General features: G+C 38.8%; 4 protein-coding genes and 1 pseudogene across 7 annotated transcripts; 2 read left to right on the forward strand and 3 right to left on the reverse strand.

Moving 5' to 3' along the window:
* The first annotated feature begins 1,069 nt into the window (after nt 1-1,069).
* TCP20 (TEOSINTE BRANCHED 1, cycloidea, PCF (TCP)-domain family protein 20) lies at nt 1,070-3,381 on the forward strand. Of its 3 annotated transcripts, none has more exons than XM_011100615.3 (3): nt 1,288-1,549; nt 1,676-1,732; nt 2,070-3,381. In XM_011100615.3, the coding sequence occupies exon 3, from the start codon at nt 2,089-2,091 to the stop codon at nt 3,016-3,018; it is 930 nt and encodes a 309-aa protein (XP_011098917.1). In that variant the 5' UTR covers nt 1,288-1,549; nt 1,676-1,732; nt 2,070-2,088; the 3' UTR covers nt 3,019-3,381. The 3 variants fall into 3 exon arrangements, with proteins under 3 accessions (XP_020554956.1, XP_011098917.1, XP_088741486.1); XM_088885360.1 differs by having other exon boundaries at nt 1,679-1,732; XM_020699297.2 differs by lacking the exons at nt 1,288-1,549; nt 1,676-1,732 and adding an exon at nt 1,070-1,247.
* Nucleotides 3,382-6,814: 3,433 nt separating this feature from the next.
* ACR6 (ACT domain repeat 6) lies at nt 6,815-10,291 on the forward strand. The gene is made up of 7 exons (XM_011100616.3): nt 6,815-7,202; nt 7,770-7,815; nt 7,943-8,057; nt 8,189-8,256; nt 8,720-9,328; nt 9,477-9,581; nt 9,665-10,291. Exons 1-7 carry the CDS (start codon nt 7,135-7,137, stop codon nt 9,980-9,982), a joined length of 1,329 nt encoding a protein of 442 aa, XP_011098918.1. The 5' UTR covers nt 6,815-7,134; the 3' UTR covers nt 9,983-10,291.
* LOC148787053 (cation/H(+) antiporter 15-like) lies at nt 10,085-13,815 on the reverse strand (annotated as a pseudogene). The gene is made up of 3 exons (XR_016067465.1): nt 13,203-13,815; nt 11,886-12,861; nt 10,085-11,804 (listed from the first exon to the last, which is right to left on the reverse strand). The product of XR_016067465.1 is annotated as a cation/H(+) antiporter 15-like (transcript).
* LOC110013168 (cation/H(+) antiporter 15-like) lies at nt 10,609-11,162 on the reverse strand. Its single transcript, XM_088885044.1, has 2 exons — nt 11,013-11,162; nt 10,609-10,947 (listed from the first exon to the last, which is right to left on the reverse strand). The coding sequence occupies exons 1-2, from the start codon at nt 11,160-11,162 to the stop codon at nt 10,609-10,611; spliced, it is 489 nt and encodes a 162-aa protein (XP_088741170.1).
* Nucleotides 13,816-13,950: 135 nt separating the features above from the next.
* LOC105177450 (large ribosomal subunit protein eL8y) lies at nt 13,951-16,179 on the reverse strand. The gene is made up of 6 exons (XM_011100617.3): nt 16,034-16,179; nt 15,702-15,951; nt 14,778-14,947; nt 14,556-14,684; nt 14,385-14,477; nt 13,951-14,266 (listed from the first exon to the last, which is right to left on the reverse strand). The coding sequence occupies exons 1-6, from the start codon at nt 16,034-16,036 to the stop codon at nt 14,135-14,137; spliced, it is 777 nt and encodes a 258-aa protein (XP_011098919.1). The 5' UTR covers nt 16,037-16,179; the 3' UTR covers nt 13,951-14,134.
* Between the last annotated feature and the right edge of the window lie 162 nt (nt 16,180-16,341).

Genomic DNA, 16,341 nt, shown 5'->3' on the forward strand with positions numbered 1-16,341 from the left:
GGCCTTTAAGTAATTAAGTAAACCTTTAAGTAATTAAGTAAACATCTGAGGGGTAATATATAATTAGAAGATGTAAGTTTGAAGGAGTGGCTTTCTTTTTTTCTTTGTTTTGTCAGCAGGATGGGAAGCACATGTGTGTGACAAGCAATACAATGACCTACGCACCCACACATACCCACCCCCCTTAATAATAATATCACCACAAAACTAAAGATAAGTACAAAAGAATTTCAACCAATTTTTTTTCAATACAAAAATTCTAAAGTCGCTTCACAATCAATTCTTTTTTCTTTTATTTTGGGAAAAAAGAGTTGCTAAATCAGTTGGAGAGAATGTAATTCATAATCTTTGTTACTTCATGGGACAGAAAAAGAAAAAAGAAGCTAAAGAAAGTGGATAAGGCCAAAGACTAAAGGCTTCTATTTTAAGGTCCACAAAAGCCACTGTCAAAATCCAAGACAAGAAATAGGGACTGAATGAGCATTTCAATTGATTCTTAAATAGTTATTACAATGATGACAAACTCACCATTAATTACCATCCTATAGTTATTTCATTTTCTAATTTTCATGAACTTTGCACATCCACATGTTTACTGACGGAAAATACTTCACAGCTGGAAATGTTATTCTGAGGCTCCATCCATCTACTGATTTTGTCCCACCATTTCTCTTTTCTTTCTATTGTTTACTTCCTTTGTAGCCATGATTGCAGGCGTGGATTGAGAGAGAAAAACAAAGGATTTGTCTGAGTCACAATAAGCTTTTCCTTAAATTGACATCTCATTCTAGGATGTTTCTTTATAACTCGAAAATTAATAATGGTGGGGGCATTCAATCATTGGAACTGCCTCGCTTAAGAGTATGAATTATAAATAAATAAACTTGTTGTTTGCACCACCCTTTTTCCTTTACCATTTTTAATAAAATATTAAATCGTCAACAATATGTTATTAGATTTATCCGACTATTTACGTTTCAACGTAAAACTGAACCATTGATGAACAGATTAAGATCATAAACTAAACTAAACTAAAAATCTCTTCAGATGTATACCCCTCCAACTTACATGGAAAAATGGGGCTGTTGAGCGCGCACACACACAGAGGACTCATTGAAGCATGAACAGACACTTGAAACAGGACCCCACTGAACTTGTACCATAAAAGTTGAGAAGAAAAGAGCTTCTCTTTGGCAACTTTGGGAGGCCGCCTCTTCCTCTTCTTGCTTCTGATTCCATAGTTTTGTGTAAGCTTCTTTTAATCTATAGTATAGTCTTGTTTTTGGTTTAACATGTTCAAGGACTGAGTGGGATTCAAGTAACCCCACCATCCTAACCATCAAAGTAAAGAAAAATAAAGTAAGCCCACCATCACAATCATTTCTTGCCATGTGTTCTTCCGTAATCTCTCCTCCCACTTACACAACTTTGTTGAGTCTCTTACAAGAGATGGCATCAGCATTGCTGCTGCTGCTGCTTGCTAAGTTGCAATAATGGAGGAATACTTCGGGTAGGCGGGGCTTTTGTCAATTGAGAATGCTTCAATCGTGTAAGAATTGGTCAAAAGAAATTCTTTTTTACATGCATTTCGGATATCAGTCTTCAGTAGAAATGCGTACTGCAATCATTCACATTCGTATTTTTTGATGCTGAATTGAATGTATTTTCCGTGCAGCAGCAGCAGCAGCAGCATAGAAAACAAGGGGAAATCTTGTCTATCTCAGAAGAACAGGTCAAAAGTCAAAACCCTGAACAGTGAAAAGGCCAAAAGGGGCACACTAAAACCCGGATCCAATTTTTCTTTTTGACAAAGATCCCATTTTCTGCCTTGGGATTTCAAGATTTCACCTTTTGTCTTTCACATTCCTTTCCTTTTGCTAAAATCAGTTAAAAACTTAAATCAATCACAGCACCACACCACTTATAACATTTCCTTCTTTCCCTGTGTTCTTCAAGTCACCTCACCTTCTTCAATCCAAGAACTATACGCGTACACACAGAGAGAGACAAATATTTTTGAACTCCCAAAGGAGATGATGCTTATTGTTACTTTTCTGTAAATTATACAGATAATTGATTTGCTTCTTGATGGATCCCAAGAACTCAAAGCAGCCGCAGGAGGTGCCAAGCTTCTTAAGCCTCCCTCAGTCATCATCTCCCACAAACCATAACAACAACGCCGGGCAAAACAAACCAGCAGAAGTCAAAGATTTCCAGATTGTGATTGCGGAAAAAGAAGAGCCCAAGAAACAGGCGTTACAACCTAAGAGAAGCTCAAACAAAGACAGGCACACAAAAGTTGAAGGCAGAGGGAGAAGAATAAGGATGCCTGCTCTCTGCGCTGCAAGAATCTTTCAGCTGACCAGAGAATTAGGGCACAAATCTGATGGAGAAACTATCCAGTGGTTGCTGCAACAGGCTGAACCATCCATAATTGCGGCGACTGGGACTGGTACCATACCCGCTTCTGCTTTAGCGGCCGCGGGGGGCTCTATTTCTCAACAGGGCAGCTCTATTTCTTCAGGGCTTCACCAAAAGATAGACGATTTTCATATGGGTGGTGGTGGGAGTGGGAGTAGGTCCCCTTGGCCTCTGGTTGGTGGGAATTTGGGGAGACCACATGTGGGTGCAAACGCAGGATTATGGCCCCCTGCTGCTGGTGTCAGTGGCTTCGGATACCAGTCGTCATCATCATCATCCTCTGGTCCATCATTGGGGACTGAGAGTTCAAATTACTTGCAAAAGATGGGTTTCCCTGGGTTTGACTTGCCAACTGGGAATATGGGGCCTATGAGTTTTACTTCAATTTTGGGTGCTAATAGCCAGCAGCTTCCCGGATTGGAGCTTGGGCTATCGCAAGATGGCAGTATTGGAGTTTTAAATCCTCAGGCGTTTAATCAGATTTACCAGCAGATCGAGCAGGCCCGACTTATGCATCAGCAGCATCAACATCAAAATCAGCATCAGCAGCAGCAGCCGCAATCATCTAAGGACGATTCTCAAGAATCAGGACTATAAATAATCTTGGAAGAACTGGGAGGAGTATTTAGATATAAAAAGGGTCGCTTTTCTGGGGGGTAGACAGTTTGGATGATTGGTTTGTAGTGTATAATTTGCTAAGGAACATATATATGTTCCAGAATTCAGTGAGGTATGATTTTGGTTTTGCCAAACTACTTTTGCTTCCTCCCACACTCGGAGCTTCATCCCTCTGTCCTTGGAAACAGGTGCGCCTGGGCCAATTTATTTTTGTTTGTGTAAATTACTGAGGTTTCTGATGTTGTTATTATTACAAAATTGCTTCTGCTCTGGAATGTTAAGCTGGAACTACTCCGACCAATTTATATTGGATTTGAGCTTACGTTCTTGTTCATTTTCAAAGATGGTGTTCCTTATGGTTCTGTTGATACATAGTCATTTGGTTTTTGGATGGATGGCTAACTATTTTTATATTGTGGATAAGTGAAAAAGGAAAGAAAACCACATCCTTATTTGTGCAAAAGTTCAGTCTTTGCCAGTCTGGTTTCTACTATAAGTGGCTAATTTGCCATCCATACTTTATAAAACATGTGGTAGTACTGCTGCATCTCGTCTGGAGTAATAAAGTAAGAAGTTTGAACTAGTTGGCATCTCCCTCCCAGAATTATGGACACTCCCCCCACCTTAGGGATTTGCAAGGAGAGATTCTTGCTTTGTTTTCACAATTATGGGAGTTTTGTAATAATGATGCTCCGGTTCAGTTGGTGGCCACTTTCTGGGTTCTGATTCCCGATGAAACTTGTTGCTATTAAATACATTCTGGATTGGTGTTAGTAATCATTTCCTATAAAATTCTTGAATTCTTGTGCTGTCATAAGACTTTCCTAAAGTTGTGGAACTACTGGCAAAGAAATTTTGAAGCTAAGTCTGGAACTAATGATCTTTCTTCTGAGAAAAGTGGATCGGAATGAAAAAGTGGATAATTGAACTGAAGGCCTGCCTGGTTCTGGAATTAATTATGTGGTTTTTATCTATTTGAAAACCTTAAATGCTGGTATCCACAACAGCCCAAAGGGGAGTATTATGCTTTAGAGCCAGCCCTATATATATATATTTTTTTTTTCATTAATCTTTTCCATTCTTAAATCTGCAGCTTACATAATAGTTAGAATGAAGTTTGGGTGGTTGAGGAAAAAGCATTGCAATTATTCAACTCAACTAGATAGATATACTGGACAACATGTATTGTTTTGGGATTATCAAATTGAAGTGAGAAGAGTTTGGATATGTGGATTAATAAGGGGTCCAAATCATATTCACCCACCCTGCTGTATTGGGCACTACTCAAAATGAGATTATTATGTAGAAAAGGAAAAGTGGAGAAAAAGAAAAATTGAGTTGGAACAGAAACAGAAAGAGAAACTAGAAAAGAAACTGAATCCGAAGGTGATGAAAGAGGAAAGATTTGAGCAACAGAATAGTGGGGTGGGGTTGTGTTTTGTGTCATTGTTATATGTGGACAAAGGTGTGATGTAGACAACATTATATATATATATATATATAGAGAGAGAGAGAGAGAGAGAGAGAGAGAAGAGATGGATGATGTTGTTAATGGGGAGTGGGGGTGTCTTGTCTGGACTAGTTTCATTATTTCCCCCATTGAATATGGGCACGCAGCTTCAAATGTCTCTATTAAATGTGAATGGCATGAACATGAAGAGAGAGTGGAGAGTGAAAAGATTCCAAACCTGCTGCTGTCGTCTTAAGCATTGATTTTGATTTTGATTCGTGGCTCTCCCTCTATGCTCTCCTATAATAATACTCTCTTGTCTTCTTCAATGCATCATTAAATGCACCACCAGCACCAACCCCAACCCCAACCCCTTTTATCTCTAAAATAAAAATATCACCTCCATCTCAATCCCATTACTTGGGCCCTTTTCATTTAGGTCCAAGTCTAGGTGGGCCGCCAGCACTTCTCAATGGTTTTCCTCCAGCGGCCATTTTAGCCCAATAAGCAATTTCGGCCCATCATTCTTTTCTGTTCCGAAATTTGGATTTATTAGAGTAACACGGGATTATTTGATGTAGAGAAAAATAAAGTTTGTGTGGTGTAGCCTACACCTACCCCATATCATCATATTAGGCCAAATATTTTTCTCACTAAAATATAAGCACCAAATTGTGTCAACTCAAATCATTATTTTCTAACAAAAATCTCTTAACTTAATCACTAAACTAGTTTTAATTATCTTATAAATTAACGCAATATTCGATTCGAAGATGAATTTTATGGTTGTTAATATTTTTTATTGAATTTATAATAAATAGAATATCGTATTATTTAAAACTTGAGACTGAATACAAATATATATAAGATGAATGAATTACGTGAGCATGCAGTATGTATGAATAGACAAGTGTTTTTGTGTGTGTGTATTAATTATTATTGAAGGACTCACCCAAACACAAATATCTAATAAAGTGCACATAATTAGCAGAAATATCCATCACATTCACATCTTGCTTTTGCAGATTAGCCCAATTTGCATACCCTACGCTACCAAAATTGGACCACTTCCACCTCCCACCTCCCACCTCCCACCTCCCACACTAATATATATATATATAAATGCCATATCCATGAACATCATCAATCCATACTAAACTTCAAAGTCATGTGATGCACCATATATATACCATATCAACTTTTCAGCTACACATACAAATTCTTATTGCATTCCCAATCTTCTCCTCCACTTTATATATATCATTGGATTGATATAGTTGAGATTTTCTTTTTTTTTTTAATTGGATGGGAAGTCCTGAATTGTTTAAACATGACTCTAATAAATAATAATAATAATAAAAAAAAAGTATTAGGTGTTGGGTTTCATATATACTTTAATTAACTTTAGCCTTTATTCCTATGAATCTCATCCCCACTTTACTAGCTAGATACTTCCACCTCCATTAGAAGTCTTTGTTCTAAAAATGATCTATTCCTATCATTTTTTGAGTTGTAACATATTATGGGTAGCTATGTTTTCTGAGATTTCTTTATTAGATAGCCATTATTATTAATTTTTTTTAATGAGTAATTATAATGATCTGTCTCTTTCAATACTAACAGAATGAAGGTGTTGTTGGAATCCAGGTTGATGGCCTGTGGTGATGATGATGATATCAAAGTCTCTCAATAGTAATTTTTGTGCAACACAACTAACTTTTTATTTATAGCCCACTACCTCCTCTACCTTACTTACACATGTTTAACAATTATTCTATGTATTCATGTTAATAAATGTAGAAACCTAATTTATTGAAATTGAATGCTGCTTCCACCTCCATAACTCTACTAAAAACATGCAACTCTATCAGACACAACAAACTGCTACCCAAAACTGCCAAATATTAATAATAACAATTATTTTAGGTAAGACAACACCATTCCATGCATATGTTTTTCACATGTTTATTTGAATTCTTCTTTTGTCCTAAGTTTGCGTTCAATCACCAAGATTTGGCCCTACCAATCATTTGTGACAACTTGTTGATTGTGTGCGCACATCATTAGATCATTTTAAATGAACTAGCTAACATTTTGTCGAGAAATTCCATATATTAGATGTTTTCCATTCACACAATCTATCGTGTGTCTTGCTTTCAAGGGGGACTGATCCGTAGCCATTAATAATCCGAAATTAGGTGTACAAAATAAAGAAAGAATTGAAAGAAAAAAAAAAAAAGGATTTGAAAAATTAAATATGGAGGTAGGCGCATTTTGTTGAGAAGGGTCAATTTAAGTAAGTATGAATTGAAAGAGGAAAGGGTGGTGGGGAGGACAACAGTGTTGGTTGCTCCCTGAGGCAAATCAAGGGACAAGGGCCGCTTACAAATTACAATTATTCAATTCCCAATTCCCAATCCCAATTCCCATTTCCACCCACACAACTAATTCTTAAAGTCTACTACTGCCTCTTGCCACTTGCCACTCCTCTCCCCTCCCCACTGTAACTGTACCCACTCTCTCTCTCATCATCTGTTAATATTCTTCCTCACATATTGGAGGCCAGCCACTTTGTTCACGCCGCACGCCCACTTAATTTTTCCTTTCCTGCTCTCAATCTTTCTCTTCTCTTTGCGGAAAGGAACATGTTTGAGAAATTTGAAGAAACGGATGATGAGTTTGCTAAGCTTCTCCGGAGGATCAATCCACCCAGGTGGTTTTTTGCCTCTTCAACTCCATTAAACATCACCCTTTTTCTTCTCTCTATTTTCAGGGATCATTTTTCATAGTAATTCATAGGTTGTTGTCATCTTTCTCTCGATTCTGAATTTCTCATCTCAAGTGTTCCTTTCCTGAATTTTCTTGTCATTTAATACTCTCCTTTCTGTGTATGATCGTCATGAATTTAGTTATTTTTCATTTACGAAAACAGCTGGGAGAAATTATGTTTGATTACAATTTAAAGCTAATCACTGGGAAACTTTCATTAATTATTTAGGTACCGCAGTGAAGGTTTCTAACTTTTTTCAGATAAAAGACGCAATTCTGAATGCTTATAACTTTTTATCTTTTACTATGCACCGCGTCTCTTCCTGTGGGATTTGGTTTTCGGATTTCATTATTCAATTTCCTTAGGCGTCTGCTTTTATTGTTAACATACTAATCCTCTGACCCGAGGTAAGTTATCTTTTCTGTTTTTCGGCTGCTGACAGTTATTTGAGAATACAATATGCAAATCTATGTTTAGTCTGGGGACTTAACCGTTGCTTCACTGTTACAGGGTTGTAATCGACAACGACTCTTGTGGGGATGCTACCGTAATACAGGCATGCGCTATTCCATTTCCCTTTGAAATTGAGTGAATTTTTTAACCTTTCACTTTGGAACCAGGATAAGGTTCTTTTAATTGCTATATCTCTAATTGATAGTGCTGGATGGTTTTATTTGTTCCAGGTTGACAGTGTCAATAAGCATGGAATTCTCCTTCACGTGGTCCAAGTTCTGACAGACTTGAACCTCGTGATTAAGAAAGCATACATTTCGTCTGATGGGGGATGGTTTATGGATGGTATGCTTGTTCCATGACAACAATTTGATATTGCAAACTATGGTTTGGGTCAATTGGGGATACTCGAAGTATGTTAAACTTATCAAGGTTTTACTCTGTTTCTAATATTACTTTTACTCGGTTTGCTACAGTTTTTAATGTGATTGACCGGGATGGAGAGAAAATTAGAGATCCAGAACTCATCAGCTATATCCAAAAGGTATAGGTTTCCTGTGGATTTTTTCTTCTAGTGAATCCAGAGTACTTCAAATTGATGATAAATGAGGCGTAGTTAAATGCATAAACTTTACTTCTGGGTCTTCCTTATGCGCTGCGGAACAAAGAAAGAGAATATGATGCATGAATTTTGATTTAATGACATCATGTTAGATCCAGACAACTTTGATTTATGTTACATCCAGAGTTCTTTTCATCCAAACCAATATGACCAGTGTACCATATTATTTTATCTAGTAAATGATGCAGAGATATGCCTGATCAAAGCCCTTGAGAACTTATGTTGCATGCACTTCTAAACTAAGTTTATAAGTAAAAGAAGAACTGAAGAAAAACTTTATTTTTCTTCAAAAAAACCTTTAGTTTCTTTGTTGCAATGTTGCTGCAGTTTGTTATCTTGACCTGAATTATGATCCGAAATGTTCACTCCACCCAACTATTTGCAGAGACTTGAAAGTGATGAAGATTTGGTACCTTCTTTCAAAGGAATGGTTGGACTAATGCCTACTGAAGAGCATACCTGTATTGAACTAACAGGAACAGACAGACCTGGTTTATTGTCTGAAGTGTGTGCCGTCCTTGCTGATCTCCACTGTAATCTGTTAAATGCTGAGATATGGACGCACAATGCAAGAGCTGCAGCTGTTGTTCTTGTAACTGATGATACCACGGGTTATGCAATTGAAGATCCAAATCGCCTTGCAACAATAAAGGAGATGCTATGCAATGTTCTCAAGGGGAACAGTGATATAAACACTGCAAGAATGACACTTTCACCTCCTGGTGTTACCCACAGGGAAAGAAGATTACATCAGATTATGTTTGCTGATCGAGACTATGAAAACATCGAGAGATCAGAAGGCGGTGGAGTTCATGACAAGAGTTCTAGACCTCATGTAATTGTAGCAGATTGTACTGAAAAAGATTACACAGTCATCACTATGAGGTCAAAAGATCGACCCAAGCTGTTGTTTGATATTGTATGCACTCTAACTGACATGCAGTACGTGATCTTTCATGGGGTAGTCCACACAGGGAGAATGGAAGCATATCAGGTACGATTATCCATGACATAGAGCTGTCTAGATGGATATCACTGGAAAATGAATCATCTGAAGAACTGGTTTATCACTTCTCTCACATTTTGCTCTTGGAATAGTTTTGCTGACGATACAGGTATTTCTTATTTGTTGGACAATGTAGGAATACTATATTCGTCATGTGGATGGGGTTCCTATTAGCTCAGAGGCTGAACGAGAACGTGTAATGCAGTGTCTAGAAGCAGCCGTCGAAAGGCGAGGCTCTGAGGTACTAATTGTTAATTACTGCCAAATGTATATCATAATGAGTTTACTGATTTTGATGTTGTGAGAACCTCCTTGATTTTGCAGGGACTGCAGTTGGAATTATGTGCTAAGGACAGAGTTGGACTTTTGTCTGATATCACAAGGATATTTAGGGAAAACAGTCTCTGCATCAAAAGAGCAGAAATCTCAACAAAGGGTGGGATAGCCAGGGATACATTCTATGTTACTGATGTTAGCGGCTGTCCAGTCGATCCCAAAACAGTTGACTCCATCTGCAGACAGATCGGACAAGGTATTTTGCATGTAAAATGGAATTCAAATTCTTCCCCAAAACCACAGCAGGAGAAAACAATTAGCTTCCTTCTGGGGAGCTTCTTCAAAGCTCGAACTTTCCGACATTAGATTACTATGAACTCCTGTGCTTGCGTTGTCTTTCATGGGAACTCTTTAAATATGATGATATCCTGCCAGAAATGGGGGAAAGAGTACATGAAGGATAAAGGATATTGTAAATAGATGTCTGTTTTTGTGCTGATACTCCAACTAGTAGAAAAAGCCGCCCCATACTGTGAATATGTTGCGAGGGTTTAGTCTTGTACATCATTAAGCTCTGTAAGTATACTGTTGCTGTGAGCAACCAGTGGTACAGTGTCATCTATGTACATCAAGAATTTTTATACATAGAGAAGCATAAGGTGTAGTTTGGTAATAGTTCTCGTATAATTGTTCTCTCTCTCTCTCTCTCTCTCTCTCTTAACAGGATCAGAAACCTCACTTCCTAGACATACCCAGCCTTAACCCGATTATAGAAGCTATAGTTGGTGGCTATTAGTTTCTACGAGGCTTTTATATTCTGGATGAAGCAAGAAAACGTTGGGCATATCTACTTGTCTTTGGTTGAGTCTGTTTTCGACGCCTATGATCAAGTACAAAACTTGACGACTTTGTGATTGGCATTATACTGCACTTCTTCAATGCTGTGTGGAGCACTGGCTGTCCCCCTACAGTCAAACTGAATACACCGGCCTTCATGTTATGGTGCTATGCACCGCAAAGAAACCGTTGTGCTGCTGCACCACTTCTATTGTGGAATTACTATTAGAATCTGCTAAAGCAAACATGTCTCCCACTGCTCCAAGCTCCGAGCCTCCTTCCCAATCTGAAAGGCCAAGCATAAGCGGGGATTTTGGGTTGTGACTTATTCCTACAATTATGAGATCATAGTGATCCTCTATGGAGCGGATCAAAGCAATAGTTCCAGTTCCATTCACAACTACCTCTTCTACGTACTGGACCCTCTGTTTTCTTGCCATTTGGCTCCTGATTTCATTCATAACATCGTTGTCAAACTTGGTTCCATTTGCATCCTCGAATGGAGTATTTGCATTTGAAAGAATTCGAACAATGGTCAGGTTGGTGTTCGGTTGCCCACCATTCTTGCCCCTATAGCAAGGGCTTTCCTATCATCAGGCCCCCTGATGAAGAGAACTGCAACACTACGTGCAATGCATGCCTCCATGTTTGGGCTAAAGGTTGTGAAAAGTGCTTGGTAGACAACAATTGCAAGACTACAAGGCGCCATCTCGAGTATTCTGTCATTCATCATCTTGATTCCTGGTTGGAACTATTCAATCATCCCTGTTATGCCAATAGCCATATCACGTACTTCATCATGCAAGGTTGCATGAAGAGATATTGCAGTAAAGAGATGCACCGTGATGATCCCATGGTATTCTGAAGGCATTGACTATGCTTCTTGAAGTGGAGGACTTCTGAGAGTGTACTTTGTTCAGTTTGTTCATGCATGAGGAGATATTGCAGTAAAGAGATGCACTGTGATGATCCCATGGTTTTCTGAAGGCATTGACTATGCTTCTTGAAGTGGAGGCCTTCTGAGAGTCCACTTTGTTCAGTTTGTGGGGGACAAGAAGTGGGTGTGCACGTCCAACCAGCTCAACAAGGTGGATTAAACATATATCAATTGGGGACGTTTTGGTGGGATGGAGGCTCTCAATGAGGTTGATGATGGTTGGAACAATTTCTTGGTCGTGTATGGACCCCATTAAATGTAGTTCAGAGTCAGGTCTGAGGTTCATAACTGTCCTCCCCTAGCAAAATGCCAGTCTCCTCAAAGGATTGTTGAATGTTTCAATACAGGTGTGACTATAGCTGCCACAATTAACATTGATATGCACGTTGTAACGAATTGCTCTTCAAGTATTGCCTGCAGTTTGCAAGAATACATAATATCAGGTTTGAATTAGATGATTTGTTTGTGGGGTATGTCTGATTATCTGCAGCATACCACGTTTGCCTTCATCATTTTGAACAGGCCTAGCTCAAGAACACCTTGGACATTCATTACCAGGCCAATCTAGCAATTCCTGAGGTGTACTCTTCTGCAAACTGAAGAAATCAGGGCTCCAAGAAACTTCCCAATGCAGGCAAGGAGTATGATAAACTGTACTAACAAATAGTTCTTCAATTTGACAGAGAATATATCAGTGACCAAGATCTTTCACAAAATAGAGAGGCAGGAGTAGCCAAGAGGTGATGAGATTCAGCTTCTCCACCAGGGCAGATCCCAGAGGAGGTCCTGCTGGTATCCCATAAAGAAGATGCTGAAGCCCACAGCTTTGCTGTAAACCCTGTCAGTAGAAGACCAACAAATATCATGTAGATGAAGCCTGGATTCAGCTGTTCTCCCCCTTGAGTTCTTCGTAATGCCCACAGAATGACTGGTTGGGTACCAAAACTATGACAACTGTGAGGCCAACTCCTACAAGAACTGTTTGCATAATCTTTAACATCTCACTTCCTTGCAGCTTTCTAAGGATTGTTTTAGTTATGATACAAAAGCCAAACAGGTTACTGACCCAGGGAGGAAGCAAGAGCTGTCCTTCCGAATTCCAAAGTCACCATTCTAAGTTAAGTCAGGTCATGGGCAATTACCCGAAACCAAGCACAGAAGACAATGTAGCCACAGCAGGAAGCGAGGTGGCTATACCTTTTTCGACAGGGAATTTCCCGCTGAGCACGGTGAAGGATGCAGACATGCTTAAGACCATGGTAAGAGAGACAGTAGAAATGCGGATGATGATGTCTCTCTTCCCTACCTACTTCAATATCCACGGATCGATTATTACTCCAATCAGGAAGAAGAAAAGCATGAATCCAAATGCTTCTAGTATGTCGAGAATAACCAGAGCTTTAATGGGATATACTAGTGCCGTAAATCCAGCAATCCTTCCCAAGAATGAAGGAATTAACATCAAAGCACCCTGGCCAATTCAGAATCATGATGTTAGCATACGCTATTCTAGTGTAATGAGAGAAATCCTTCAATAATCACATTCGCCATGAGGAACTAGTAATTAGCTTCTTCTTTCACAGTATTTGAGAGCTTTTAGCAAATTTCTAACAGAGTTGGAGATTCCATCTATAAGATTCTTATGTTGCTTTCTGGCGTAGCAAGACGAGCCCTCTTATCAGATGCAATTAACGTTAGTTGGTAAGTGAAAATTGAAAAGATTGGTTAGAAAAATGCATGTTATAGAATTCTCTAACTTTTTCACTTCCAAGAAAGAGACGAGGAATAAAATGAAGTTGCAAAGAAACTTACTAATATCCAAGAGGATGACCGTGGAAACCAAAGAACTCCGTCAGAAAGAGAGGGACCGGATAATGGGAAGGAGGGGTGTAATGGAAAATGCCTCTGGAGTTGATCATCCCAAACGGCAGCTGGCAAATGGATGAATAGTTGTGTGCAGGGCGACAGAGTCGCGTATTAGAGGCCAAGTCCTGGGGCTCCGTCTCCATTAGAATTGAGACCATTTTAGATCGATACTCGGCGTAGAGATGACAAGGAAATTTGCATTTTAATTTTATTTTGATGACAAGGAAATTTGATGTGATGAACTATTCTAATTAAAGTAACTCGATTACATCCATTCCCATCAAATATATCAATACCTACAATTACAACAATTATATTATGATCAAACAAAATCCAATTAATTAATTCTAAACAACACTTATTATAGTAAACAATGCCAATACCTGAACAACACCAACGGAAATAGATTATAGCACACTTGTCCCTTTGAACATTCCTATTGGAATTTGTATCGCAAATAGCTTGAGGGAAGCTCGAGAAAGCTGAGGTTATGAAGACTAGCACGTTCTCCAATATATATGTACAAGTTGAAAATAGACTTGTACAGAGAATTGTCAAGAAGCTTCAGCTGTCTTAAAACACTTATTTAGTTAATCAATCCTATGTTGTAGACGGAAAAAAGAACGGCGTAATATCATCACAGGAACATCAAACTAATAAAAAGCAGAGAGCAAAAATAAAGCCACTCCCAAAGTTTTTGACAAAAACTGCAACAGCTTAAATGCACTTTCATATAGTCTCTTGCAACTGATATTCCAACAAAAAGGCAATTCTCAAATGAAACAAAATTCATGTCTAATCTGAACCTGCATAAAACAAGTGCACATAAAAGTTCCCCTCATTAGGTTCTATCACTAATAGACAAATATAATCAGAACTTATGTCATCCTCTGGGCAGCTTCCTTAGCGAGGAGCCTCTCTTTAGCCTTTGTCTTGGCCTGAGACTTCGAGCCCATCACACCACCACCCCACTTCTTCCTGGTCTCATCATATTTATCATTGAAATTGGCCTACAATAACAGCAAAAAAAGCAGATTGGTTACGCCCTCAAGAAATGAATTGACATTACTACTTAAATCTAGCTCTTCCAAATTGAAGTAACTTAATGCTTTGTAAATAACATATTACCTTGATGGCCTCCAGGATCTTGCTGAACTCCAACTTATCTTCATTCTTTACAGAGGTCAAGCATAAAACTGAGGCAGTCTTCTTGTGGACAATCTGCAAATCAGCAACAAATCAGCATCAAAGCAAATATGCCAAGCATACTCTCAGAGCAAGGGAGGAAGAGCCACTTACTGTCCCTAGTCTAGCTTTCCCCTTCACAATACAGTATGGGATCTCCATTTTCCTGCATAGTGCAGGGAGCCACACAACTAACTCAATAGGATCCACATCATGGGCAATCACAACCAATTGGGCTTTGTTCTGCAAAAGCATATTTATTGCATTTAGTATTAACCTCGGCATCATACACTTGCCACAGAAACACTAGAATGTAATCAGAAGATTAGCCAAAACCTGCTCAATGAGATAGGTCACATGGTTGAGGCCATATTTCACCACAATAGGCTTCTTACTCTCAGGAGTTTTCCCTTCAGCCTCAGCCTGAGCTCTTTTCAAAAGACGCTCTTTCTTTTGAGCTCTATCCTCAGGCCTGTATTTGAGAAGCATCTTGAAAAGGCTGGTTGCTGCACATTGGGAAAGGAAACAACTAAGATTGAAGGACCAAATATGGTTTCTTGCACAAAGTATAAGGTTCACTGATCTTCAAACAGGTCTTGTACAAAAATAAGGAAAACCGCACTTGAAAGAGCTTCCCTGATCAGGATACACTACTTGAATCCCATCTTAATATGGTAAGTATATCATGCGGACTAAACTCTTTAGTTAGCACCCTACAAGCCATTGGGATTTCTGAGATAAATGAATCTCCATCTTATATGTTACAAAGGGACAACCTAAATACTAAAAACCGTTAAAGAACATCTATCATTGGGAACACTAAAGAATTCCACCTTCACACTCTAAAAAACAATTACATAACACAAAGTAATACGTTTACTGGACAACAACTTCCGCACATTTACAAATTGCATATTCACCAACAGATAGGTTGGCATTTGGAACCATTAAACGTGGTTATACATAGCTCAAGCATCATAATGACAGATGAGCACCATAAGTTTAACATATCCCAATGTATATTGACAATTAACACAAAATCATATAACAAGAATAGGACAGCTGCAAGCAAAACGTCAACTTATGCATTAGGATTAGCGGTTCAAACCTACTAACCAATTGACATAGCACTTAAAAATGGAACACTAAGTTCAGTGCAACCAAGTTATCATATTTTTCAAATATATCCATCCAAATGAATCATTGCACAACGAGCATAAATCTAAAATTGAAAGCACGAGTAAACGAGAAAAAACGAACCGAGGTTCTTGTCTAGGGTTTTGGAGAACTGATGAATCGGCGGAGGAACCTTCAATCGCTGCTTCAAGATCATCTTTTTTCTCTGAATTCTCACAACTTGCGGCCATTTCACAAAGCGGTGAAGATCCTTCTTCGGCGGAAGCGCACCTCCAATCCCAAACTGCTTGGGCCTTTTCTCGAACAGAGGGTTTACGACTTTCTCCACCTTCTTCTTGGCTGCAGCCGGCAGCTTTGCGCCCTTCTTTGGAGCCTGAAAATATCAATGTATTCAAAATAGAAGAATTAGATTCCAAGGTATATGATGGGGGAGCGAAGAGAGGAAGAAGAAATACCATTTTTCCCTTTCGCTGTGAGGAACAGAGTGAGGGTCTGAGAACGGCTGGGAAACCCTAATATTAAACCGCACCTATAGAAAGAGGAAGGTGGGAAGCTAGGGTTATATACTACACTGGGTTAAAACCCTTGGCGGAACAATTGTTATCTGAATGGGCCTATACCTGAAGAATGGCTTCGTTATTGGGCCTATCCAAACGGTCCAACCCTTTTTCTCATTGTTATTAACAGATACTAATAAGAATAGGCTGTTTGATGGGCCGACCCAACTGATTTGATGGGCTGAGTTTGAATTTAAAAATAAACT

The sequence above is a fragment of the Sesamum indicum genome, linkage group LG9 (genome assembly GCF_026168435.1).
Source record: "Sesamum indicum cultivar Baizhima isolate 11 linkage group LG9, ASM2616843v1, whole genome shotgun sequence".
NCBI lineage: Eukaryota > Viridiplantae > Streptophyta > Magnoliopsida > Lamiales > Pedaliaceae > Sesamum > Sesamum indicum.